The sequence below is a fragment of the Bactrocera tryoni genome, chromosome 1 (assembly GCF_016617805.1).
Source record: "Bactrocera tryoni isolate S06 chromosome 1, CSIRO_BtryS06_freeze2, whole genome shotgun sequence".
NCBI lineage: Eukaryota > Metazoa > Arthropoda > Insecta > Diptera > Tephritidae > Bactrocera > Bactrocera tryoni.
Genome location: NC_052499.1, coordinates 53,396,268 through 53,422,994, shown reverse-complemented (window position 1 = coordinate 53,422,994; position 26,727 = coordinate 53,396,268). Strand labels below are relative to the sequence as shown.

The window sequence follows — 26,727 nt, the reverse complement described above, 5'->3', positions numbered from 1 at the left end:
CTTCCTTTATTACTTAAAAGTTGTTTTAATATATTTGTTTATCTCGTCAAAGCAAAGGGATGGAAAATTTCATAAAAATATATTTTATGTAAACATTTAATTAACGTATATCATAGGATGCAGTTGAAATAAGAATATTAAAATTTAATTGATGCAACCCTGATTATTTCAGTTTATTTATTTTTTTATCTTTGATTCGTCTCTGTCAATTACGTCGTCGTCGTGCACGTTCGTTCAGTTAATTATTTCGTCAAGTTTTTATTCCTTTTTGATATTAAATTCACCATTGTGTAAATGAAATAAATCTAAAATAGTGAGATGAAAATTAATTGTGTTAATGTTAATGGTCAGAAAAATGCCTGAAGACAATAGATTGTGTAATCTGCAAAAAGAAGATATTATCTCAAATAGTTTTGGGTTCAAAAGTGTAAAGTGCAATTTTGCGATAGACTGAGAAAAACACAAAACAAGTGTGGAAAATTTCACATTTGAAACTCAGCAGTAACTAATAAAAACTTGGCGTGTTTTATATACGAGAATATTTCCCGTGCCCTTAAACACCCTTGTCAAAATTCCACAATCTTTCCGTCCTCTTGGCATTGTGGAGTGCGCGGCAATTAAGTCTAGATTCATAGTGCGAAGGAAAAAAAGGCGAAAGAAGTAAATAGAAAGTTTAATTGCCAACAGCCACCAGTGTCGTGAGTGTGGAATTACTTTCCTCTATCTGTCCTATTTTGCTCCAAAGTCGGTGGCCATTAAAACCAAACGATCAACAAATCGATTGGGTAATTGTCCTCAGTGAGCTTAAAGTAAAGGAAGAATAGTTAAAAGTATAATTGTGTTTGAGCTCATTGCAAAGTGTAATTGAAGTGTTACAGAAAGTTAATCCTGTTTGGTAATATTTCAGTGCCAAAGCAAATACCACCACATTTGTTTTTGTGTTTTCAAAAATAATTGTGTCATAATAATTAAGGATACAAGCAAGTTTAAGTGATACATTGAGATAATTGGCGGGCAGCAAACAATTAAATTCAGCCACCGTCATTACTATCGAATAAATACAGATAAGATATAGTTCAACACAAAAAAGGTATCAAAAAGTCGAAGCAAAATAAAAAAGGTATAATTTAATAAAAAAGACAACAAAATGGTTGCAATCAGTTCTGGCGTCAATGCGTCAAATATAAAGAAAACAGCTGCTGCCGAGTCCACAGCCTCTACAGTGATGCTAACCGCCAGTGGTAAACCAAAAGAAAAACGAAGGTATGTACATATATACAGTTTACGATTCCGTAAGTCAACATATTAGTAACTTAATACTATCTTTTATGTACATAGATTTATGCTAACATATTGATATTAAAAGAACTAATCTTGGTTTTTGGTCCAACCTTACTCCTATGCGACGAATACATTTATGCCTACTTTATGTTTTCAGTTCTATTGTCAAAACAACGAGAATATCTATAACTATTTGTATTTCGAAGTAGATTCAATCATTAGCTTCACTTGACGAATCTGCTTACTTGATGTCTCCATAATGTGACACTAAGTTTTGTTGGAGTTGTTGAAAATATCAATAAATTAAAATAAAAAAATATTTTAACAATTACTATTGTAAAAATATTTTTCATGCTCCTTTTGCTTTCTCGATAACTTAGGGGTAAACATTTCGCCAATAGCTAGTAATTTTGGTTTGTAAGTTTTAATGGCTGATAAATGCAGGCGTATCAAGTTTCTGACTTTTTTTATTAATTTTAGTTGATGTGTCATTTTTAATATTAAAACAAAATTGATAATATGACCTACTTACACCATTAAAATTCGATTGACTATTGTTCTACAACAACGTAATATTTATATTTTATATATGAATTTATAATTTAAATATTTTGCATTTGTTCATTGATAGAACTGATTTCCTCTCTCTGCTTACGATTATATTTCACTTTTGTTCAATTGCTTGATTACGCAATTTCTTCAATCACCTTGACTTGATACGAACTGTACTTACTATGTATTTATTTTTTTCCAAAATTGACACTTTTTCAAAATAGCTTTGATTCGCATATTCAATAATGATTAAAAGCGAAGCAATGAATACCAGATTAGAAAATGATAAATTTTGAAGTGATATCAACACAACTAAGTATAGAAAAATATAATTTGAATATAATTTAAAATTCGAAATGCTATTAAGAAGATTGTTTCCATATTATATTATTTAAAGAATCGAAAAACACTCGTATTTTGCGCTCTAAAAATTGAAAGTACAAATAGTTAACTATTGTAGGAAGGCATTGTTATTTTTTACTAGTTTGGCATTAAAACAATTCCTCAATGAACCAATAGAACGTACAAGTTGCAAGAAATAGCAAATAACCAGAAACACACAAATTTGTGCATGCAATCAACATAATTTATGTATGTACATCCATACATACTTATGCTTATAGGTATGTATGTATGGATTTATAATTGCAAACTTTAATTTTGTCTTTTGTAGCTTTCGGTAAGCCAACCTTGAATTCATCAAGTTGAATGTTAACTCCACGAGGTCGGTTAAATGTAAATTGAAATTTAAAATTGTATGCAGCAAATAAAAATAAAAGTAAATAGTTACTAAAAATTGTAAACTATTTAGAAATAAAATTAAATATGTATATAAAGCTTGACAGTCATAAATTATGTTTGGTCAAATTAGTTTTTTTTTTTTAATTTTGACTAAACTTTTTCGTTTTCAGTTTTATAACTGATATATGTATGTACATATACTATATACATATGTATATAATATTACTGTGTTCCTAATTAATGGAACTCGTGTAAACAAATGTGTTGGTATATTGTATAGTATTACTCACGTGTTATAAACAAACGATGGATATCAAAGTTAAGAAGTGAATGTTAAAGTGTGAGCAATATTTTGCTGTTTTTTTACGTCGTCAAATATTTCAATACCTTACAGGTTGATTTTGCAATTGTAATGGCTATAGATTTTTTACTTTTTCGATTACTTAAAATTAGTAATAGTTGTTTTTGCAACAACATTGCCTAGAATTTTGGTTGTAGCTAAAAGTTTTGAGCAATTCTACCTAGGAGACAGAACAGTAGACCCAAATCCGTGTAATTTCCAGTTTTAAAGATCCGCAGTGAGAACGAAGCACCACCAACAAGATATATGTAATATAAATATTTTTTACGTGTCCCATATACTGTGCATATTTATATACATATGTACATACATACTGGACACACAAATTTTTGTTTTGACAACGATCTTGAGTTCACGAGTTCAATTGCTTTTCACCTTGCATAACCGTTTGCTTTAGAGTGCATACTCACTCTGATTGTCATAATCAGCTGATTCTTTACTTGTCACAATACCATAATTTCTACAATTATAACCAATATAAGCCTCTCATGCATAAATTAATATGAGAAAATATTTATGTACAAATTTAATTTCGGGAATCTTGATATATTTAATTAGTTATTCTCAATTAGTTGTTTTCATTGCAATTTCACTTTTTTCAATATGGCATGGTCGTATATATACATATATCTACACATCTATAAAATCACATTCAAATTAAATGTCTCAAAATTGAACGAAAACCAATTTGAATAATTTTCTGGTTTATTTTTAGCTAAAATCTCGTAATTTTACGCATTTTTGTGGCTACAACAACAAGTTTGTTCTCATTTGTTTTGACTTCATTCGCATATTTCATGCTTGTTTGTAAATATGTAGTAGGCATATATTGTGTTTACATTTGTGCGTTTGCGTGTGTTTGTGAGTTATGGCTTTATCAATTCGCCCGTTTTCTTATCTCACAACTTTTGGGGTTTTAAAATTTTAAAATCTTTTTGTGCTCCTCCACGCCTTTGTGGTATTCATGAAGCATTCGCATGCATTTAATATGTGGATATTTTGTTTTTTCTTGCTGTGCCGCGCTCCAATTTCAGAAGCTGCCCATAGCAGCCAAGCCGATTTCAGTGCAGGCCTACGTGACTTTCCACTGGAACAACCGACGAAGCTTGCATGAAAATTTATACATATAGTAGAAAAACAACCGGCTTTTGATTGGAAAAATTAAACGTTTAAAAATGCAAAACACTGACACAACCACACACGCGCTTGCAGCCAATTGTGCACCCAGCGACAACCGAACGCGGGTCATGCATCCGTTTTGTTTGGGGCTCCACACCAACACACTTTGCACTACACATTAACGCTGCGCTTGTGCATACATACATACATATGTATGCGCGTGTGCATGGGGATAGCATGTCATAAGAAGAACATATATGTATGTATGTATATATGTATGTTGGCTGCATTAAGTGTTATTGTTTTCATAAAAGTTGTTGTGGCATGTGATTGCATTTATACCAGCTTAACGCCCTGGTTGCTACCTGTTGTGTGACGTTATTTACTTTTCTTTACGCATCACAATCTGTTAGGGTTATGAGTTTTAATACCGAATTGTTTGAAATTAGAAAAAGTGTCTACTTAGTATATTTGTACATACATATGTATGTATGTACATATGAGCGGATAGTTAGAGGTATACACAATGTTGATCCGAATATTCACTCAATGTCACTGCCCATCAGTTTTCCTATTGGCATGTAGGGATTCCATCTTTTAGAGTAACAAACGCGATCTTAATCTTAAGCGCATTGATGGAAAATATGCTAATTTTGAGCTGAGAAAACAGCCATTTCCCTCGTTTGACTTATTAATATCTAATCCTTCATTTCATTTAAAAAATTTTAAAACTTCTAAATCTACAAAAGGTGGTGGTTTAAATTCGAACACGACGTTCAATGAGAGAAATCGATGTAGTGATATTCACCAACCCTCTGTTTTTGTTGTTGTAGCCGAGTTCACAGTCCTTTTGGCCGGACAAAAATTCCGGGTCCATTCTGCATACGTAGATCTGACGGTCGTGGGAACGGTAACGGTTTTTGTGGAATTCCTCTCCTAAGAGGAAAATTAAACAAAGAACACGTTTGAGCAAAATAAGTATTTCTAAAATTCTTATTGGATTTATGGAGCTTATCTTATTATGCGGCTACATTAGTTTTCTTGAGCGAAAAAGCACCCTTTCAATATTTTTTTTTATAAAAAAAAAGAAATATTTTATAAAAACATGTTTTTTAAATAAGATCATGGACTAGGTGTTGGACGAATATATCTCGAAGACCTGTTTGTTTTATTAAGATCGGGACAATCGACTTTGAAAACACAGTTTTAAGAAAAACGCCATAAAGTTTTAAGTGACTTTATAGTTGACCTCGCAACTTTTCAAGGCTGTACAAAGTGTCGATGCTACCCGAAATATTTGAGCTTGTTGTTTTTTTAGTCGCAGAAAACATGAAGTTGTTTCAAAGAATGGTGACGAGTTGGAGTGCTTAGCTGGAAAAAAATCCTTATCAGTTCTGGTTACTTAGACCCGTCTGTCGTGTGAACACTTCTTCGAAATCGCTTGATGATATTATTTATTACGTGTTTTTAAGAGACAAATTCGGAAAGAGGTTTTAAAGAAGAACGCGGAAAAAAATCGTTTTCTCTGCCGTTCTCAAAAAGTGCCATGTCAACGCAGATATTTTTTTTAGTGCATACTCTTGTTAGCAAGTCGTAAATACAACAAATACACAACAATGTTTAGTTTTATTGTTTAGGGTTTTAAGGGGTTTTATATAAGATCACGTGGATGGTAGTTGAGTTTTTCGCCAGTATCCAAGTAATTTCTTTATCGCAAAGTTGTTTAATCTCTATACACTCTATCCTTTACTAAACGCCACTGGTATTTTATGTCAATTGTGTCAGTTTTAGCTGACTTTTTTCCAGATTTGCGGCTACAATACAACCATATGGTATTGCAAGTCATTCTGATTTCAGTGTTTTTGGATTACCCTATCTAACATGGTTTATGACGCCTTTTAAATGTAGTATATATAAATTTCGAGGAATTTCGCCACAACATTTTTTTGTCTGAAGTGCTAAAGAAAAAGAGTGATAATTGATGGATTTGGTTTGTCCTTGAACTTAAACTGAGATATTGGTGTAAATACTAAGTTAAATTGTTCCACTGGAATCAATGAGATCTAAGCTTTCAAATTAAGATTTCAGCGAGAGAAACTTAAAACAAGAAAAAGCATATTTGCGCTCTACCTTGGATTTGGGGCGGAAGTGTTGGCCTCCGGTCGGGTAGAGGAAGCACTGCGGCCTCTAAACCTGTCACGAGCGCACTTTTGAGCTTTCTGAGAATTTCTTTTCACCTCAAGGTGCCTTGAGTACCACTACAGAATGGTACCGCTCATACCACTCCTGCGTGGGTCAACTTGTCCTCCGGGACAGCCAGCTGGTGCATCTAACTCCCCTCTCCCTCTTCCTTCCACCAGCACCGTACTGAGTCTGCTGTGGAGAGTTGTGGTAGGGTTTGCTCTGTTAGTACCGGCCGCAGTAGATGCCACCTACTGAGCGCCGCTGCATGAGATCATGTCATCGTCACCATCTCTGGCATGCTCCTGAAACAATGCACGCTCCTATGACTTTTGGGCGCCCAGAAAGTAAAAACCCCGCTTGGTTCCTGCTGCTGCCTTACCTGTCTGTCTTTGTTTTTAAATTTTGCTTCATCTTTTTCTTACGACCCTTGGCTGACGGGGCAACGTTTATAAAGGGAAGCGAAAGATATGTCTCATAACGAGCGTATAACTTTTACCATAGGGAAACACCATATCTCTTTGAAAAGTATGAATAAGCGTACACATGCTTCGCATTAAAGAGCATAATAAATCGCAAACTGTGTTTATACAGAAATAATCAGAAAAGCCAGCAAGCTCTGTATCAAATACACAAACTTTTATGCTATCCATGTGATGTCATATTTAGAAGCAGATTCGGATAAGTAATATTTTGATCCCTTATTATGTTTTCTTTTAGCTTATTTCGTTTCCTCTGTTTACTGCTCAACACGCTAAGGCATATCTTGGCTGAGAGCAAATGTTAAGCAGTTAAACCACAAGAACATATATTTGTCATGTTGAATTTATAATAGCTGCATTTTTCGGCTCCAAATATTACACCCGCCACCACAGTTTCGTTTCACCTTCACTTGTGTAAATAAAAAACGTGATCATTATTGCCCTACCAAAGTGCTTCGCATCCGATTACAAGATGAAAATTAAAATTAAAAACCTACAAGTGCCAGTAATATTATTACAAGCGCGCTTGAAGAAATAGTGAACTTTCTTTATTTTTTCCTGGTAATTTTATTGCTTTTATATAATAAATTATAGTAAAGAAAGAGAAAACGTTAAACTCCTTAAATTACAGTGGCTGCACCGATGCTATTAAAAAGACCCTTCACATGTGATTTTTTTATAACATAAAACGAGTCTAAAAGGTCGTAATCTTCATTTCGATCGGTCGGTTTGAATGGTAGCTTTAGTGGTCCGATCTAAACAATGCCAAATTTTTTTGTGAAATAAAACGGTTTTCCAACTAATTTTGATCGTCGGTTTGAATGACAGATTTATCGCAGGTTCCAACAAAGTCCACTTGGTCTTCTGTCTCTTGGATTCTGGTGTGAAAAAATGGAGCCATATCGGCACACAAATTCTTTCTTATTATGATATTGAAATGATGGAGCCGACAGCTTCAAACACTCCTCAGAATTATCAATTCGTGGTTGTTTTTGATGGCTTGCGAGCTCACGTGAGTGCCCCACTGTGCACAGAGCTTTCGCATGCCCAAATATTCATTCACAATAGATGCAACATGTTCCTTTCATGTCTTTAAAGTCTCAGCCCTCTCGAACAACTTTACTTTCCATACAGTCAAACAAAATTTTTTTGTAGACGTTTTGATGTTTTCCTCTTAACGTCCTCTTCGGGCCGTCCACTGCGTGCATCGTCCGCGATGATTATTGGATTCCTGACCACTGCAGCGTCTTCCAAGCGGAGGTAGCTGCTACAAAGGTAGGAGTAGATCTACTGCTCCAGAGCGCAGCCTCCGTCAGAGTGGTGTCTAGATTCCTTATCTCTAGCATCAAGTTACTTTATTGTTTAGACTGGTTTGGGTGCCTCGCCACAACGATATTGCAGGTAACTGTAAGGCTGAAGAGCTTGCTAGGACAGGTACCTCAGTCTCTATAACTGCAGAATTGGCTTCCGGTTTCTTGCTACCGAACCGCTGGGTATCAACACAGCTCAGCAAGCGCTGGTCAACCGGACTGAATAAAAAGTTTAAGTGTGATTCCTGCGTCACGTTGAGGGATCAGTCATCTAACCTAACCTTACCTAATACCAGTAGTACCATCATTCAGCCTAGGAACTTTTTAGCCCACCTGTAAATCGGCGAAGAACTGCGAACGAAGGAAAGCATTTCCACCGATTGCAATTTAAGTGTGCCCTGGCCAAATCACAAAAAGGGAGACACAATCTGCGCCAACTACCGCGTGATAAACCTCCTCAACACCGCATACAAGGTTCCATCGAGCATACTGTGTGAAAGACTTAAGCCCACCGTCAACAAACTGATTGGATCTCAGCATTGAGGCTTCAGGTCTGAAAAATTTTGACAGCACGAAATGCAGCTGGCTCTATGCCGCGATGTCTGAATTTGGTATCCCCGCAAAACTAATACGGCTGTGTAAACTGACGTTGAGCAACACTAAAAGCTCCGTTAGGTTCGTAAAGAACCTCTCCGAGCCGTTCGATACCAAACGAGGTTTCAGACAACTCCCTTTCAACCTACTTTTGGAGAAAATAGTTCGAGCTGAAGAGCTAAACCGAGAAGGTACCATTTTTTATAAGAGTATACAGCTGCTGTCTCAACACCGGCGCCGTTAGTTCTGTTTTCTCCAGAATATATAAGGCAGCGAAGCAAATGAGTCTAGTGGTGAACGAGGGCAAGACGAAATATCTCCTGTCATCAAAAAAATAGTCGTCGCACTCGTCACTAGGCTTCCACGTCACTGTTGACAGTCATAACTTTGAAGTCGTAGATAACTTCGTCTCTCTTGGAACCAGCATCAACACCAACAACAACGTCAGCCTCGAAATCCAACGCAGAATATCTCTTCCCAACAGGTGCTACTTCGGATTAAGTAGGCAAATGAGTCCCTCGACGAACAAAAACCAAACTCTATAAGTCACTCATTATTCCCGTCCTGCTATATGGTGCTGAGGCATGGACGATGACAACTTCTGATGAGTCGACGTTACGAGTTTTCGAGAGAAAGGTTCTGCGAAAGATTTACGGTCCTTTGCGCGTTGGCAACTGCGAATACCGCATTCGATGGAACTATGAGCTGTACGAGATATACGACGACATTGACATAGTTCAGCGAATTAAAAGACAGCGGCTACGCTGGCAAAATCATGTCGTCGGAATGAACGAAAACACTCCAGCCCTGAAAATATTCGACGCAGTACCCGCCCGGGGAAGCAGAGGAAGAGGAGGACCTCCACTCCGTTGGAAGGACCAGGTGGAGCGGGACCTGGCTTCGCTTGGAATCTCCAATTGGCGCCATGTAGCAAAATAAAGAAACGACTGTTGTTAACTCGGCTATAATCGCGTAAGCGGTTTCTACGTCAGTAAAGAAGAAGAAGTAAAATTCTCGAAGTAGTTTCTTATTAATATAAGTTGTCAAAGTAAAAATACTGACGATATGAACTTCGAAAAAATTGTCAAGCAAATATGTTAATTTTGCGGTGTTGCCAGCTCCTACCATTTGCTTCATATTTGATGCGATAACACTAATTACGTTAGATTTGTATTACGTATAACTGCCATTTGTTATGACACATTCAGAAGTGGGGGAAAATCTCTAATCAATTCTTAATTTTGAATTCTTTATCTGTGTGAGCGTGCGCAAAGTTGTATCATAAGTCTGATAAGCCATTTAGGTGAGCAGTTTGTTAAAAACCATTAGTGATTAGCATGTGAAATTTTGCAAACGTTTCGGTAACGTTTCGGTAACGTTTCCTTAACGTTAGCTTTCACCTCTCATTTTAGAGAAAATTTAGTAGTGACCTTCAACGACTATCACTAAGATTTGAACCGTTAAGTTTATACATATGTATATGTTTGCAACAATAGGCTTTTTTCTTTCCAACATTTTCCAAAACGCTTCCGCTCTCGTCAGCGGCGGCGCAGTATGTCTTCTCTTTTGCGCTCTTACGGCTTAATTGAGTGATATCTTATCAGTGCCAAGCTCCAGACTGATAACGTTTTTGCCTGGGAGTTTATTTAGTTGTTATTTTCACTAGATTGCATGTGTGTATATAATTATGTCTTAAGCGCTATGGCTCTCGTTGAAATACAAGTACAAAATCACTTATTTTTTACAATGTTCTGAGCAGCCGAAGTAATGCCAAAATGCATACATACACACATAGTACTTTTTATATGAAATTGATATGAAATTCACATAGATATTTCTCCCGCTTGCTGTACTACTGAGCGTTATTGGACTGTTATTAATTTTGAAATACTCGAGGACTTTCGCTCATTTTGAATAGTCTTTGTCGTGGGTACTGATCGGTCGTTTGGCGCTATCAACGCTCGCTCAACTATTGACCTGTTCGAAATTTGTTCTTTCCTTCCCGAATATTCAAATTCTACGAATTGTGAAATTCAAAATAAATGTGTATAAGAGAAAGCGCTGCTAGAAAGGTGTAGTGAAAGACGGGGCCTATTGGGCTGATTACAGTGTGGTGATTTTAGTGTTGACAGAGACAACAAATACCAAAAAAAAAAAGAAAACAAGTGAAAAAAGCAATATAATAACAACAAGTTAGTGATTTAAATCAAAAGTGTCTGGAAATTTTATCAAAAACATTTACAACAACAACATGTACCCTAATCAGAATTCGTGGCTAGCCTTCGTCGAAGAAGCGTACTCCCTCTTCGATGATAATTCGGATAAACTGTTGAATAACCTATGTACCGAGTGTCTGGAGTATGAGTGTGAACATCGAAACAACAACAACAATAACAATGCGCAAGCAACAAACCAAGCAAATTTACAGGAACAACAATTGGAATTCGCCGCTGAAAATTCGACGCAATTACATGATAAATCATTGTATACCAATATGGATCCTAATCAGTACTATGCACGAGTGCCGTCGGAATTACAACAACAAGAGCAAAACGTAGCTTTTGCTGATTACGGATTTCGCAGCACTTGTCATGGCGCTGACGGCGGCAGCGGTGGCGGGTGCCACAAAGGCGAATGCGCTCTGGAGCAACATCAGCCGCAGCAAGCGCAAACGTTGGCGCAGCATGGCATTCAGCAACAACAGCCACCGCATATTACGCTGCCGCCACAGATGCAAAAGCCAGCGCAGCCACGTAGTTATGGCTACCAACGTGAGGACCCAACGTACGGTGTAACTGTACATCCACCACGTAATTATCCAGCACTAGAAGTAGTACCGGGCATAACGTATCCAATCAGTCAAACTATGCCTCAAAATGCATACAACAACAATTTACAACAGCAACAACAACAGTTGCCAATGCAACAGCAGCTGCCAATGCAACAGCAGCTGCCAATGCAACAGCAGCTACCAATGCAAAAACGACAGCAACATAACGTGCCGCTATTCCAGCAACAACAATACCCGTTGCTACAGCAACAACTGCAGCCGGTAAAAATGCTCACGCCGCAGCCGCCGCAGCCGCCACAGTTCATACAGACTCCATATCAACCCAGTCAACAATTGCAAAGGCCTTTAGGCTATCAGCCCCAACAATATGCACAACCGCTTTACCAACAACAAAATACGAGCACACATGTCAATTACGCCAATCAAATGCCACCGGTGCAGCAGCCTGCCTATCCCATGCAAAACTACAGAAATGGCGGTTATCCGACGCCATTGCCGGAGCGTTCTGGAGCTTGCTGCCGTCAACAGGCACCGATCGGTGCACCCGGTGTGAATGTGCAGCGTCAGTTGGGGCATGCACCGTGCCGCGGCAATGCTCCATGGTCATATTCATATTGCTACGGCGATGTCCAGAACAATTATGAACCCTGTCACTTCATCAACTGCGTGGACATTGAGGACTTTCTGTAAGTTGTAGTTTCTTCTAAAAAGTGTTGACATCCGAAATAATCTGAATGTTTTGCCTTATGTGTGCCTTTAGACAGCAAAACAGTCGTAATGCATTTAGAGTTAGTTGGTGACATATTTGATATGATCCAAAAGCGCACTGGAATTTTTTTTTTTTTTAATAATCTTATTGAAATTGTGGTAATTGCGCTGGTTTATTCAAACTCGAAGGTTTAATCTTCCCCACAAAGTGGTTTTTGCACGAAGGAAGACCACATATTTCAAACCCTTCATAGATAAGACTGTTGATCTCAGATAACCTAAAATCACTGAAAATTGCGCGATATTGCGAAAATATTTTCAAAAAATTAGATCTTTTTTCGTCGAAACTCTCGTCGACTTTACTTCTTAATTGCCTACTCAGTCCGAAGTAGCACCTGTTGGCAAAAGTTATTCTGCGTTGGTTTACGAGGTTGACGCTGTTGTTGGTGTTAAGGCTGGTTCCAAGATTGATGAAATTATCTATGACTTCAAAGCTATGATTTGAGATTTGTTTGTTTGATGACAGGATTGGTATCGAACGGCTCGGAGAGGTCCTTCCCGATCCTGACGGTGCTTTTGGTATTGCTCAACGTTAGTTTACACAGCCGTATTTGCCATAGCGGCATAAAGGCAACTCCTTTTCGTGATGTCAAAAGCAAATTTGAAATGGACGATGAGGTGGTTTGTGAAGATCCTATTTTTACGGTTCTTTCCCAAGATTTAACGCATTGTCCAGTCAGTTGTTGATTTTCCAGGCCTTAAGCCACACTGATAAAGTCCATGCAGTTTGTGTTTCACACAGTACACTCGATAGAACCTTATATGCGATGTTGAAAAGGCTTACGTAAAGGTAGTTGGGGCAGATTGTGGAGTCTCACTTTTTGTGGATTGAGCAGAACACACTTAAATTCCAATAGTCGGGCATGTTTTCGTACATTCTACAAAGAGACTGATGCGTGTTTCTTATAAATTTTTCTCCGCCCATTTGAATAACTCGGCGGGCAATCCATCGGCCCCGCCGCTTTGTTGTTCTTCAGAAGGGTAATTGCCATTCGAACTTTTTTATGGTCGGGCAACGGATCGTCCGATCCGTCGTCATCGATTGGGAAAACGGGTTTCTCCATCTCCAGGTGTTATGCTTTCACTGCCATTCAGCAGGCTGGAGAAGTATTTCCTACATAATTTCGGTATACTCTGGGTATCAGTCACTAGTTTACCTCTAGGGGTTCTACAAGAGAGCTCCGGTCTTGAAACCTGAAACCTGAATGCCGATTGCTATAAGCTAATGTGTGTCTAAGGAATTTTAGTTTCCAGTAATATCGTTCGTTTTTATGTTTTTATAATTATTTTTTTTTTTGCGTTAGGCTTAAATGACGATTTTATCAACAAATAATTAAATTATTACAAAATTGTATATATTATTTTTTAATACACACGCACACTAACAAACCTATTTACATTCATAAATATTTTTATTAATTTTTGTTGTTGTTTTTTTCCGCAATTAATGGGACTCATTCGTATGTCAAACACGTTTCCATTAACGTCAATTGCCATTCGTTGTTGGTGTGTCGCATGCGTAATTTGTTTACTGCGAATTCTAATCTTTTGGTTCGGCCTTTCATGGCCGCAGATAAATGCGGCTTATTACTTTATAATTCTTAAATCATTTTTTTTCGCGTGTACCTTGCACAAATCAGGTGTCAAAAATGTCATAACTATGTTTTTAGCTGAGTAATTAAGGATTTATATAGCAACAAGAGTAAGAGAGTTCGGCTGCACCGAAGCAATAATACCTTTCACAGGTGCTTTTCATCTGGCTAAAATAGTAAAAACTTGTTGCTACTACTTTCTAGTTCCACTTTGTCTGATAGAAACAATCTTCTAGTCGAATTCAAGTTACTTCATAAAGTAAAAACATATATTTTATGAAAATCTTTTGCTTAATTTACACCGATCAGTTTATATAGCAGCTATTTCCTGTAGGGTCCAATTGTCGTAGCATTTTTGCCACTAAAATTGAGGTAACTTCCCAACATGCATTCTGAAAGCCTCTTCAAATGTCGAAACCGTTGACCTTTTAGTTTATTTTACGTCGGCCTCGAACCCGACCAAGGTGGAAAAGGTCTCAATTTTTGTTCTTCCAGCAAGTCGGGCGTTTCTGGCGGAGTGCTTGCTGTAAATTGCGCATTGCGCAGGTAATATTCTTTATTGACCATGCGATCCCTTGGCAAGCTTCTGCAATCCAAAAAATCGACACTGTTTGTGCAAGCTTCGTATTTCTTATTAACAATCAGAGAAAATTAGGGTTGTGGGTTCGGCACTTTTTGTTGATATGCTGAGGATCAATCACCGCAGGTTTTGGAATGTTATTAAAGAACAATACTCCCATGTATGATTTTTTCATATTTTATTTTGAAGTTTTAATATTATATTATTTCTTGCCGAATCCAATTGGGGTACTTTAAACGCATTTAAATCCTTTTAGATACAAAGAGCTCTCCAAAGTAAACAGGACTTTTTGTCTTTAGCGCCCCCTGGTGGCGCCATCTATATGTCGTCGTTGGTGCGTTAGAATCTGCTATCTTTATCGATTGTCCAGTGAGAATTTCATGACATTTTATCGATTGGAAGTAAAGTTATAGCATTTTAAGTGCCAGTATGTTAGTGTTATCGGTGCGAAAATGAGCTTCGAACAAAGAGCCAACATTAAATTTTGTTTTAAAATTGGTAAAACTTTTACCGAAACGTTTCAATTGATGAAACAAGTTTATGGCGATGATTGCCTATCCCGTAGCAGAGTGCACGAGTGGTTTCAACGTTTTCAAAGTGATCGTGAGGACATAAATCACGATCAACATGTGGGCCAATCAAAATCCGTGATCACCGGAAATTCCATCGAAACTGTGCGTGAATTCATCAAAAATCAGCCGAAATCATAATTTAAATTCATGAAAATGGAATTGAACATCTCCAAAACATCGATTTTTCGCATTTTGACCGAACATTTGGGCTAACGAAAGGTGTGTGCACGGTTTGTTCCGCACATATTGACTGACGACCAAAAATTGCTCAGAACCCAACATTCGAAGGACGCTTGTGACCGATTATTTGACCAAAAATGACATTTTAACTATTAACCACTCCCCGTATTCACCTGATATGGCACCGTGCGACTTCTGCCTTTTCGGAAAAATGCATTTGCCCATGAAAGAAGCGTTATGCAGCCGTAGTTGAGGTCATTCAAAAGGCTTGCACCGGCATGCTGGCGACCATACCGCCCAACGAGCTAAAACACTCGGTCGACATGCTTTTGGACCATGCAAAAAGTTGTATTGAAGCAGAAGAAGACTATTTTGAGTAAAATAAATTGATTCTGCCGAAAATACCATTGGTTTTATTTTTTTTAAGTCCTGTTTACTTTGGAACGCACCTTGTAGAAGAAAATATCCTAATGTTTGCAATTATTTCAAAGAAAAGGTCTTGGAGCCCTTGGCATCGCAGTGACAACCAAAACCGTCTGATAATTTTCCGACGTTTTCTGTCATATAAATGCTAAAATTAGTGCAATTTGAGTTTCAAACTTATAAACCTAAATAGCTAGATCGAGCTTATTTTTCGACAGAGCTAAATTTAAAATTAGTAATATCGACTTTAATATATACAACTTACGATATGAAATTTTCTACATTTAATAGAAAAAAAAAAAATCACATGTACATCGCCTCATTACAAATGTGGACTCAACGTTTCTCAACGTTTTTGTTTTTGTCTGCTTCGCACGCCAGGCTGCTTTCGCTTGATATGTCATGGCGCGATGTTGTCATTTGTGGCCTACTGTCATCCGCCGTTTTCAAAGTTTCTAATGCTTTTGAGTAAATAATAAATAATTTATTGCACTATGTATATTTATACATTTTATCTTTCTATCTGTTTGGCTATCCTACGTTGATTGTGTATGTATGAACGTATTTATACGTTTGTTGCTAACTGCTTGCTTTAAGTTAAGGGCTTGCCGACTTCTCTGACTAATTTGGCGCATTAATTAATGTTTGTAATATTTATGATGAAATGTTGTTTTGTCTTCTTGCATGAGGCTTTGTTTATAATCATTACGAGCAAAGCTTTCCGATGTTATCTTATTATACCATCTTTATAAATAAAAATCACGTGTCACGTTGTTTGTCCGCGATGGGCGCCCAAACTACTGAACCGATTTTAAATTTGATTGCACACCGTGTACAATTTGATTCAACTAGAGAGACAGCATAGCTTACATCTCAATTTATAATCGCAATATTATATTATTGCAAATTATTTGCATATTATTTGACAGTCACAATTATTTGTTAGCGCCAAAAGCTTCTAACAGTGAGAGGGCTATTTGGGCAGCCAGAAATGTTGATGTTAATGAAATTAACTTTCAAATACAACAGTTGTTACCAGGCGATCTGATGTCTTTTAAATCGAAACTGTTCTTAATGAAAATGAAAGTGTAAGTTTTCCAATTGAATTTTTAAATTCACTAGATATACCCGGAATACTTGACACCACATAGTCTTCGATTAAAGAATTGTTCACCTATTTTTCTCCTGCGTAATTTGATTTCACTTCGTTTATGCAATGGTGTGAGTTTGGCTATCAAAAAGATCACCGAAAATATTCTTGAAGGAACCATATTATCTGGAAAGTTTAAAGGTGAAGTGGTCCTGTTGTCACGTATTCCAATGATGCCATCGGATTCTAAGATACCCTTCAGGAGGCTACAATTTTCAGACCGTTTAGCTTTTACAATGACGATAAATAAATCTCAATATTTTTAAATTAATTACTTGGTATTAACTCTTGCCAAATCAATAGTGTGAAAATTTTGTTCAATCGTATTAGAAGTACATCCCTTTCAAATTCCAATCCAGTGCATTCTTATACCAGCTTTAACGTTTCCATCTTCGTTCGTACATAATATTGTATTGTATTAAGGGGTAACTGTTCCCCTTGAAGAGCTTACTACAATGTAATATAACAAAAAATTTACTCACAGCAACACGTGACCGGGTCTGCTAGTAATATTATATTAAAAACACAAACAAAAAATATTTAAAAATTATAATAATAATATCCATAATGACGCCTATGTAATATTAGAAGCTCAATATAATATATTCTTGTGGTTTTGTTGTAAGTTAGAATTATTTTATTTTGTCAACACGCACGAAGCCAACTTCTTTGCATGTTATTTCGTATAAATCGGCTGATCTTTAGAATTTACGTCTTAGATTTTAAAATCTGCGTATAAATAACTCCGTTTCGTAATCTTAGTATTATGCTCTCAATTTTATTGCTCCGATGGACAATATCATTTAAAAATTTCTGTATAAATATTACATATTTATTAGAAATTCTAGGCTCTGACGCAACCGAACATCATGTGCTCTCGCAATTTGTAGGAATTTATGACATGTGATATACATATTTTGTGTTGTCTTCAAAACCGGTTTGTTATAAAAAAATTTCGCACATAAAATTAATATTCGTTATTAGTGGAAAATGTGATCGAATTCTATTTTCAATACAAGTCTCGACTTGAATGACCTTCAGTGCCTTCAGTGAATTTTGCATTTTTCAGTTCAAGCTTATTTTTGGAGCGCCATTTGTTAGATTGCTCGACAATTTCGGCGTCATATTCATAAAGGCACGTCTCGTCATCACTAATGATGAATGTAAGACCCTAAGCAACATTTTCAGGCATCTTTTCGCGGCTGCTACTCGAAGGCGCTTTGGTCAAGCTGTCGCCGAGGTCTAGACTTCGAAATCACCAGAGCTTCTGTGCGCTTCTGATTCCATTTTGGGATTTTTGCTTTTGATTTTTTTTTTGGATTCCGGTTTATTACTTTTATTTTTTACCAATTCCCATTTAGGTGCCTGTTCTTCCGGGAGAGGTGCTACACTTCAAGCTTTATCTTTGTTTGCATCGCAATCATAAACCGCGGCGAAGTTTGGGACGTATTTTCCCTCCGTTCAGAGGGGTTTAATTTAGTAGCTCGCTCGAAGGCAGCTGGCTCATACAGTGTGGTTATCCGTTCTATGATGTCTTTCATGGCTTGGTGGATAGATGGTGTCTTTCCATACTCAAGCATAGTTACTAGATTTCTAATCTGCTCGCTGAGTTGGTAAAAGGCTGGCACGTTTCCACCAGTAATACATTTCCTTGCCATAGGAGTTAAATTTTTTTGCTTTACTTGTTCAACGCTTGGTATACCGCTTACTGCTACACTGCTTTTGTTATTCAATGTGATGTTTATATAATTGGAACCCTTCTCGAGACCGCTACCTTTGCCCGCTATATGCAATCGCTGTGACGGTCCCGAGGTTGCCTTTGCAATGCAGAGAGGTCACGCAAAGGTTGACGTAGGTCCTTATCCATGCTTACGTGCTTACGTTCAGTGTCAGATCAGCGTTAATTGGAAACAAGGCTCAAACGGAAATTGCAGCGCCAATTCAATGACGGCAAGCATCGAACGTACCTTGAGGCCTTGTCGCGGTTTTAGTGGGGACGGCAGGCATTCGTAACATTAACCGGCAAGCCATTGCAGCACGATTCCACTCCGTTTACTAAAGTTGCCGAATGCCACGTCTGCCAGTTCCAATGTATCAATTTCGAGAACCGTTTCCAGTAGGTTCTTACACGAGTCTTACTGAGCTTAGAAGCTGGTTTCCGTTTTGTACGAATTTTGCCATTTCCGCTTTATTGTTTGTTAGTTCAACCGCTCCTGTCCTAGAGACAGACGCTGCCCAGTAAGCCGTTCAGTATGAGTCCGACGCTCCTGGGATTTTTCTTGGTTCGTCGGTGTCGATTCGCCCCATCACAGAGATTTTGTATATATATAGCATTTTAAGCTACAAGTATACCTCCATCTCTGCTGTTTTTGGTCGGGGACTGCTTATTAGTTATTCGCAGCTAACCTTCATATCTGTAAGTCAGAACTGATTACGGTACTAAAACTGTATCCATCACTGTTAGTTTTAACAAACAACCGTTAAGCGTTCAGAACTATTATACTATAGCCCTGCATCTTTCGAGAGTATAAAAATACCAAATTCTGCTTTATATAACGCTAACGTAACGCTGCGGCAACTAACCAAATTCAATATATGTATTTATTAAATATTCTGCAAGTCCTACACAATCGTTCCCGATTCTTCTTTTATTTTTTTTATACAATGAAATTGAAAACAAATACAATTAACAGCAGAATACCATTAATCATTTAAATATTATTCAGCATATTTAATTATACAAGTGAATATACTAAGTATAAAGCCATAGAAACTCATTAGCATACACATATAATTTAAATATGCCTAAATCTATAAATATATGTATATGTACATATATATTTATAAGTACTTGTATATATGTATTTACTCGCTTAAATGTTGGAAATGCCTGGTGGCTTATGATATTCTTGTGATTGTTCTAAGGTAAACTCGCGCGCGCCTTGCGTGCTTTCATGCCGCGATCGGCTGGCTAAAACAAAAACAAAGCAACAAGAAAACTAGGCAGCGAGCCAAAGTCACACAAAGGCACCGATAAAAGCAGCTGCGTTTAACGTAGGCGCGCTTGTTCCAAATTAAAATGAAATGTGTTAGCTTTTATTTTTGTTGCTACATAGTTTTTCCGTCAACACTCCGTTGGCCGTCGGTCGTTGGTCGTTCGATTCGTTTATCGTTATTCTCAACGCTTGTTCGCTGCACATTACAAATATAATATGTATTGTAATATGTATTGTTGTAATAATGTTAATAATTGTCGCGTTATCTGGCTAGCAAACAAATGAAATGGGCAGTTAAAAGCGCGTCAGACTTCGTTATTTATATTTCTTCTAAAATTGAAATTGAATTAAAATGTGATTGCATTGTTAATTCTTTTAATAAAATAGCTATCTTGTTAAATTTTCCTTTAATATTTATACAGAAATTCCACAAATATTAGCTTGACAATACTTTCCTGTCAAAATCTTGATAAATACCTTAAAATTAGGTTTCTGTTAAGTAAACAAACATCTTCAGCGAATTTTCTTGGCCTCAATTAGCTCAGTTCTCCGAAGCAAATATTTCAGTTTAGAGACTTTGTGAAAAGAAGAAAGTGAGAGGGCCAAACTTATTTAATAAACATGCTTTTCTTGACAAGTATACGGTTCACGACTTCTGTGTCACTTTCCTTTCACAAAAATTTGGTACTTTTAGTGGATAATGCAGGCTTTATGCCTAATACGTAGGTTGTTATATATATTTCTGGCCTAATAATGTAAATAGGCATATTTTTCAACGAAAATGGTTTTATTTTTATTTCTTTTATTTATTTTTTTTTTGTCGATTGCTGTTTTGTTTCGGGCTGATACGCATAGATCCATGATTCGTCACCTGTGACGATCTTATAAACGTCTTTTGAAGCACCGCGATCGTATTTTTTCAGCATTTCTTTACACCAATCCACACGAGCCTTTTTTTGAGCGATTGTCAAATTGTGCGGGATCCAACGAGAACAAACCTTTTTTTACGGCCAGGTGTTCATGCAATATCGAATGTATGCTGGTGGGATAAAAGCATAGGCATGCCTCTAACTGAAGGTATGTTACATGACGGTCTTGCATTATCAGTTCACGTACGGCATCGATGATTTCTGGCACAACGGCTGTTTTTGGACGACCTTCACGGAATTCGTCTTTGAGCGAGCGTCGGCCACGATTGAATTCGTTGTACCAGTTTTTCACAGTGCTATAGGATGGTGCTTCATAGCCATACAAAGATTTTAGTTCATCGATGCACTCTTGTCGTGATAATGCACGTCGGAAGTTGTGAAAAATTATCGCACGAAAAAGTTCACGAGTTAATTCCATTTTTTGGCCGAGATGAATTTTTTAATTCTCTGTAAATAAAACAATTCACGATTAAATGACAAAACGTTCTGAGTGATGTTATGCTAAGAAATGTCAAACTTTCCAATGGAAATGTCAGATTGCACCTGGCAACACTTAGTGTTGCCCTAGGCCAGAATATATATAGAGCAGCCCTCGTAATCTGCTAATCCGATTTTCAGGGCCATTTACTTCATTTTTTGTATATCCGATAACAGTAACCAAATGGTTTCTCAATGAGGCAAAACTTTGTGGTTTCAATAATAATTCTAATCAAAGTTAACTTCTTCAATTAATATAAATAACAAGAAAAAACGTTAACTTCGGTTGCACCGAAGCTAAATACCCTTCACAGGTGTATTTGTGTATTTCTGTTAGTAACTATGTGTTCAGTTTGTATGGAAGCTATATGCTATAGTAATCAGTTCTAAACAAGTTTTTTAGAGATTACATTGTTGCCTTAACACGTTGGCTGCCAAAGCCTATTTAGAATTTTGATCGTTCAGTAGCAATGTCATTTAACAATTTTGGTCACCCGAGGCCAACAACTTATTTTTGTTCTTTTTTATTTCTTAGTGCCTAAAAATAGGTTTTGACTACTCGCGACTTTATTTTGGTCCCTAATTTTGCAGTTATAAGGTTTTTTTGTGTCGCACATTTTCGTATGACATGGCCTGACAAAAACATTAAAAATACACAGCGGCCATGGGAAATACACCAAAATGTTTACCGCAGGCCAGAGAATCCAAATTCCATGTAAAATTCTATATTAAAATGTACGAAAATGACGTGGCCTAAGGGTAACATTTAAGTGTCGCACGAAATTGTGCGACGAGGACTCAGTGTAACATTTAGGTGTCGCATGAAAACGTGCGACGTGGCAGCCAACGTGTTAAAAAATAACATATACCAAATTTCGTGAATATATCTTGCCAAATGCGAAAGTTGTCCATACAAGAACTTGATTCCGATCGTTCAGTTTGTATGTCAGCTATATGCTATAGTTAACCGATCCGAACAATTTCTTCGGAGATTACATTGTTGCTTTAGAAAATATTATACACCAAATTTCGTGAATATATCTTGTCAAATGTGATAGTTTTCCATACAAGAACTTGATTCCGATCGTTCAGTTTGTATGGCAGCTATATGTTATAGTGGTCCGATATCGGCCGTTCCGACAAATGAGCAGCTTCTTGAAGAGAAAATGACGTTTGCAAAATTTCAAAACGATATCTTGAAAACTGAGGGACTAGTTCGTATCTATACAGACAGACAGACAGACGGACAGACAGACGGACATGGCTAAATCGACTCAGTTCGACATACTGATCATTTATATATATACTTTATAGGATCTCCGATGATTCCTTCTGGGTGTTACAAACTTCGTGACAAACTTAATATACCCTGTTCAGGGTATAAAAATTATATTATCTGCTGTCGATTCGCATGGTGTTGCTCCAAGGCCTGAATCGAAGCGGAATTGTCCGCATAGACTTTACACTTAACATAACCCAGAAAAAGTATGAAGGTGTAATATCACACGATCCTGGTGGCCAATCGACCGGTCCAAAACGTGAAATTATACGCTCACTGAAATGTTCTCTCAATAAATCCAGTGATTAATGCGATGCGTGGAAAGTAATGTCGTCTTGTTGAAACCAAAAGTCGTCAAGGTCACGAACTTCAATTTCAGGCATCAAATAGTCGGTTATCAAGGCGCGAAAACATGATCGTTATTCACGGTTACGTTCTCACCGGCATCATTTTTGAAGAAATATGTCCCGATAATTCCACCGACCGAAAAATCACACCAAACCGTTGTATTTTATGGATGAAATGGCAGCACTTGAATCTCTTCAGGTTGCTCTTCGTCCCAAATGCAGCAATTTTGCTTGTTTACATACCTATTAAGCCAGAAATGGACCTCATCGCTGAACAATGTTTGGATCTTCTTAGAACTTTTCAAGAGCCTTTCGACCGAGCGCTGTCGCTTGGCAAGGTTGATTGGCTCAGTTCGTGCACAAGTTGTATTTTGTACGCTTTCAATTTAAGATCTCGACGTAGAATGCGCCAAGTTGTTCCATACGTTAGTCCGAGTTGCTGCGAACGGCACCGAATCGACACTCCACGGTCTTCGTGTAAACTCTCAGTTACGGTTGCTATATTTTCTTCACAGCGTGCTGGACATGGTCTATTCGGTCGAATATTATCCATTAATGACATGTCTAAGGCAACGCTACAATGTCCGAGTATTTTTTTCAGACCCGATCACTAAAGCATATCATACACATAGCTTTCATACAAACGATAACCGAGTTAACAACAGTGCGCGGTCGTATCTTCTTTTCGCTATTTGGCGTTAATTGGAGATACCAAGTGCAGCCAGGTCTCTCACCATCTGATCTCTCCAATGGAGTTGAGCCCATCCTCTTCCTCTATTTCCACCGGCGGGTACTGAATCAAAAACCTTCAAAGCTGGAGTGTTCTCTTAAATCCGGACAACATGATCTAGTTAGCGCAGCCACGGTCTTTTGATTCGCTGAATTACAAGGTCTGTCGCAAAAGAAAGTCAAATTCAAAGTAGTTTCATTGTGCTTCGATACAGCGTTTAGCCCGGTCAATTAGCTTTTCAAATGAGTGTTTAAGGTCATTTTTCGGAATGCTCTTGAGAATATCGGTCGTCGCCTTTTGGATAGCTGAAATGTCCTGAAACCAGTGTGCTTTCATGGGCAAATGAAGTTCTCCAAATAGGTAAAAATCACAGGGTGCCAGATCAGGTGAGTAGGGTGAGTGATTAATGGTTAATATGGAGTTTTTTGTCAAAAAATTAGTGACAAGCGTCGACCAATGACACGGCGCATTATCGTACAAAAGGCGCCAGGAGCCTGCCTCACGGTATTGTGGTGAGCACGACGAATGCGTGACAAAAGACGTTTCATAACACCAAGGTGAAACACAGCATTAATCGTTTGGCCAGGTGGGATGAACTCTCGGTGTACAATACCCTCGGAATCGTAAAAACAAATCAGCATTGTCTTTATTTTTGACTTCTGAAGACGACTTTTTTTCGGTGATGGCTCGTCTGGATGCTTCCATTCGGCACTTTGACGTTTGGTTTCGGGATCATGTTGGAAGCACCACGTTTCATGACCAGTCACAATCGAATATTTGTAGTTTATGTCCTTTCTCGACTCCTTAATCAAATCCTTACAATGTTGAATTCGTAGTAATTTTGGCTCTTCAGTCAATTTGTGCGGAACAAACTTGGAGCAAACCTTCCGTAAACCCAATTTATCTATCAAAATGCGATGAAACTCCATTTCGATGTAACGCAAAGAAGATTTCGGCTCATTCTTAATAAATTCCTGCACTTTTTCAATATTGTTTTGGGTAATCACTGATTTTGGCCGGCCCGACTTCTGATCGTCACAGAGGTCCTCACGACCTTCTTGGAATCGCTTAAACCACTCATGCACATTACTACGGGATAGGCAATGATCACCTTAAACTTGTTTCATCATTTGAAATGTTTCAGTAAACGTTTTCCCAAGTTTAAAACAAAATTTAATATTTGCTCTTTGCATTTTACGACCGATGACCAAAAGCTGCTGTCACTTTTTGATCGATAACATCGATTGTAGTTATCCAATTGTCTTAAAATTTTTACGAAATGTCGACAAGAGATCAATCTTTTTATTTCATATACCCACCAATAGGTGGCGCCACCAGAAACAGTTATATTTAAAAAGGTCTGTTTCTTTTGCGACAGACCCTGTATGTCAATGTTGCCGTATATCTCGTACAGCTCATCGTTCCATCGACTCCGGTATTCGCCGATGCGAATGCCCAAATACCATATATCTTCCGCAAAATCTTTCTCTTGAATACTCTTAAGGCTCTGCAGCTCATATTATTGTCTCCAGCAATAGATTGAAGAAGAGGAGTTACACGTTAGGGATATCCTTGTCTGAAACCTCACTTGGTATCGAACGGCTCGGAGAGGTCCTCCCCGATCCGGATGGAGCTTCTGGTGTTGCTCAACTTTAGTTTACATAGCCGAAGTAACTTTGCGGGGATGTCAAATTCAGACATATCGGCAGCTCCTTTTCGTGGTGTCAAAAGCGGCTTTAAAATCGATGCAGAGGTGATGTGTGTCGATCTTCCTTTCACGAGTCCTTTCTCAGATTACGCCAAATGGTGAAAATCAGGTCGATAGTACATTTTGTGAGTAAAGTGTAAAGCCACACTGATAAGGTCCAATGGGTTTGTTGACAATGGGCTTCAAGTCTTTCACACACTACTATTATTATGGAGGCTTATCTCATGGTAATTGGCGCAGATTGTGGGGCCCTCCTTTTTATGGATTAGACAGAGCTTAACTTGTACAACAAATTCGAATTATAAGGACAATACAAATACTGTTCATTCGTCAATTCATTGATCGTTGCGCCCCCTATTGAGGTGCGAAATTTTATTAAAATCCTAGTCTCTGCTCACAGTCTAAGTTATTTGTATTCACAATAATACTTAAATAAATTTAAATAATTATTTTGAATATTTGGATTACTTTGCTAATTTTATCATTTTTATTTTGCAGAAACAATGAAAAACGTAAGGAAAAATCACGCGATGCGGCCAGATGCCGACGTTCACGCGAAACGGAGATCTTCAGCGAATTGGCACAGATTTTGCCATTGCGCAAAGAGGACGTCAACCAATTGGACAAAGCATCTATAATGCGCATCGCCATAGCTTTCCTGAAAGTACGCGAAATGCTGCAGTTGTGTAAGTATAAATTGAGAGTATTGATGCAGTGATGACTCAATTTAATTTCATTAACATATTAGCTATGCTATCGTTTACAACAAAATTAATCTTCGTTCTCTTTTACAGTCCCAAAAATTCAAGATCTTCTTGGAGATATAAAACTAGACAATGATATTGACGATAACTCCAACAGTTCAACTCAAATGTCCGTTTCAACAACGGAAAACACCGATGGAAAATTTGATTTACTCAAATGTGCCGAGGCAACACAATTTATCAAACAGACCTTGGATGGTTTTCTGATTATACTCTCCAATGATGGCGACATTACCTATGTTTCAGACAACATAACTGATTATTTAGGCTTAGCAAAGGTTCTATTATTAAATAATTAAATAGCAGAACAAAACCAATAACTTTTTCTTTTTTATTTCATTTAGATTGACATACTCGGCCAACAAATTTGGGAGTACAGCCACCAATGTGATCATGCCGAACTCAAAGAGGCGCTAAACATCAAACGCAACCGTCTGCCCGATAAGATTAAAGATGAGAATATGATCGAAGAAGGCATTTCGACCGAGCATCGTGATCTTTTCGTGCGTCTCAAATGCACATTGACCAGTCGTGGACGTAGTATCAATATCAAGAGCGCTTCGTACAAGGTTTGTTCGAAGAATTTGCCATATTTGTATTCCCGAAATATGTTGTATTAATTTTTATCTTTTTCTCCATAGGTTATACACATAACTGGTCACTTGGTGGTTAACACGAAAGATGATCGTGTACTGGTCGCCATCGGTCGCCCAATACCGCATCCCTCCAATATAGAAATTCCACTGGGCACTACAACATTCTTGACAAAACACTCTTTGGATATGAAATTTACATATGTGGATGAGAAGTAAATTGACAC

General features: G+C 37.6%; 1 protein-coding gene across 1 annotated transcript in view; it reads left to right on the top strand.

Moving 5' to 3' along the window:
- The first annotated feature begins 286 nt into the window (after nucleotides 1–286).
- Nucleotides 287–26,727, top strand: part of LOC120770503 (protein similar-like) — a 66,071-nt gene continuing 39,630 nt past the window's right edge. Inside the window, exons 1-5 of the mRNA XM_040098030.1 lie at nucleotides 287–1,263; nucleotides 25,642–25,829; nucleotides 25,938–26,185; nucleotides 26,252–26,476; nucleotides 26,549–26,715. Of these exons, the coding sequence (XP_039953964.1) occupies nucleotides 1,148–1,263; nucleotides 25,642–25,829; nucleotides 25,938–26,185; nucleotides 26,252–26,476; nucleotides 26,549–26,715 (944 nt within the window). The 5' untranslated portion in view covers nucleotides 287–1,147. The remainder of the gene's footprint in view (nucleotides 1,264–25,641; nucleotides 25,830–25,937; nucleotides 26,186–26,251; nucleotides 26,477–26,548; nucleotides 26,716–26,727) is intronic.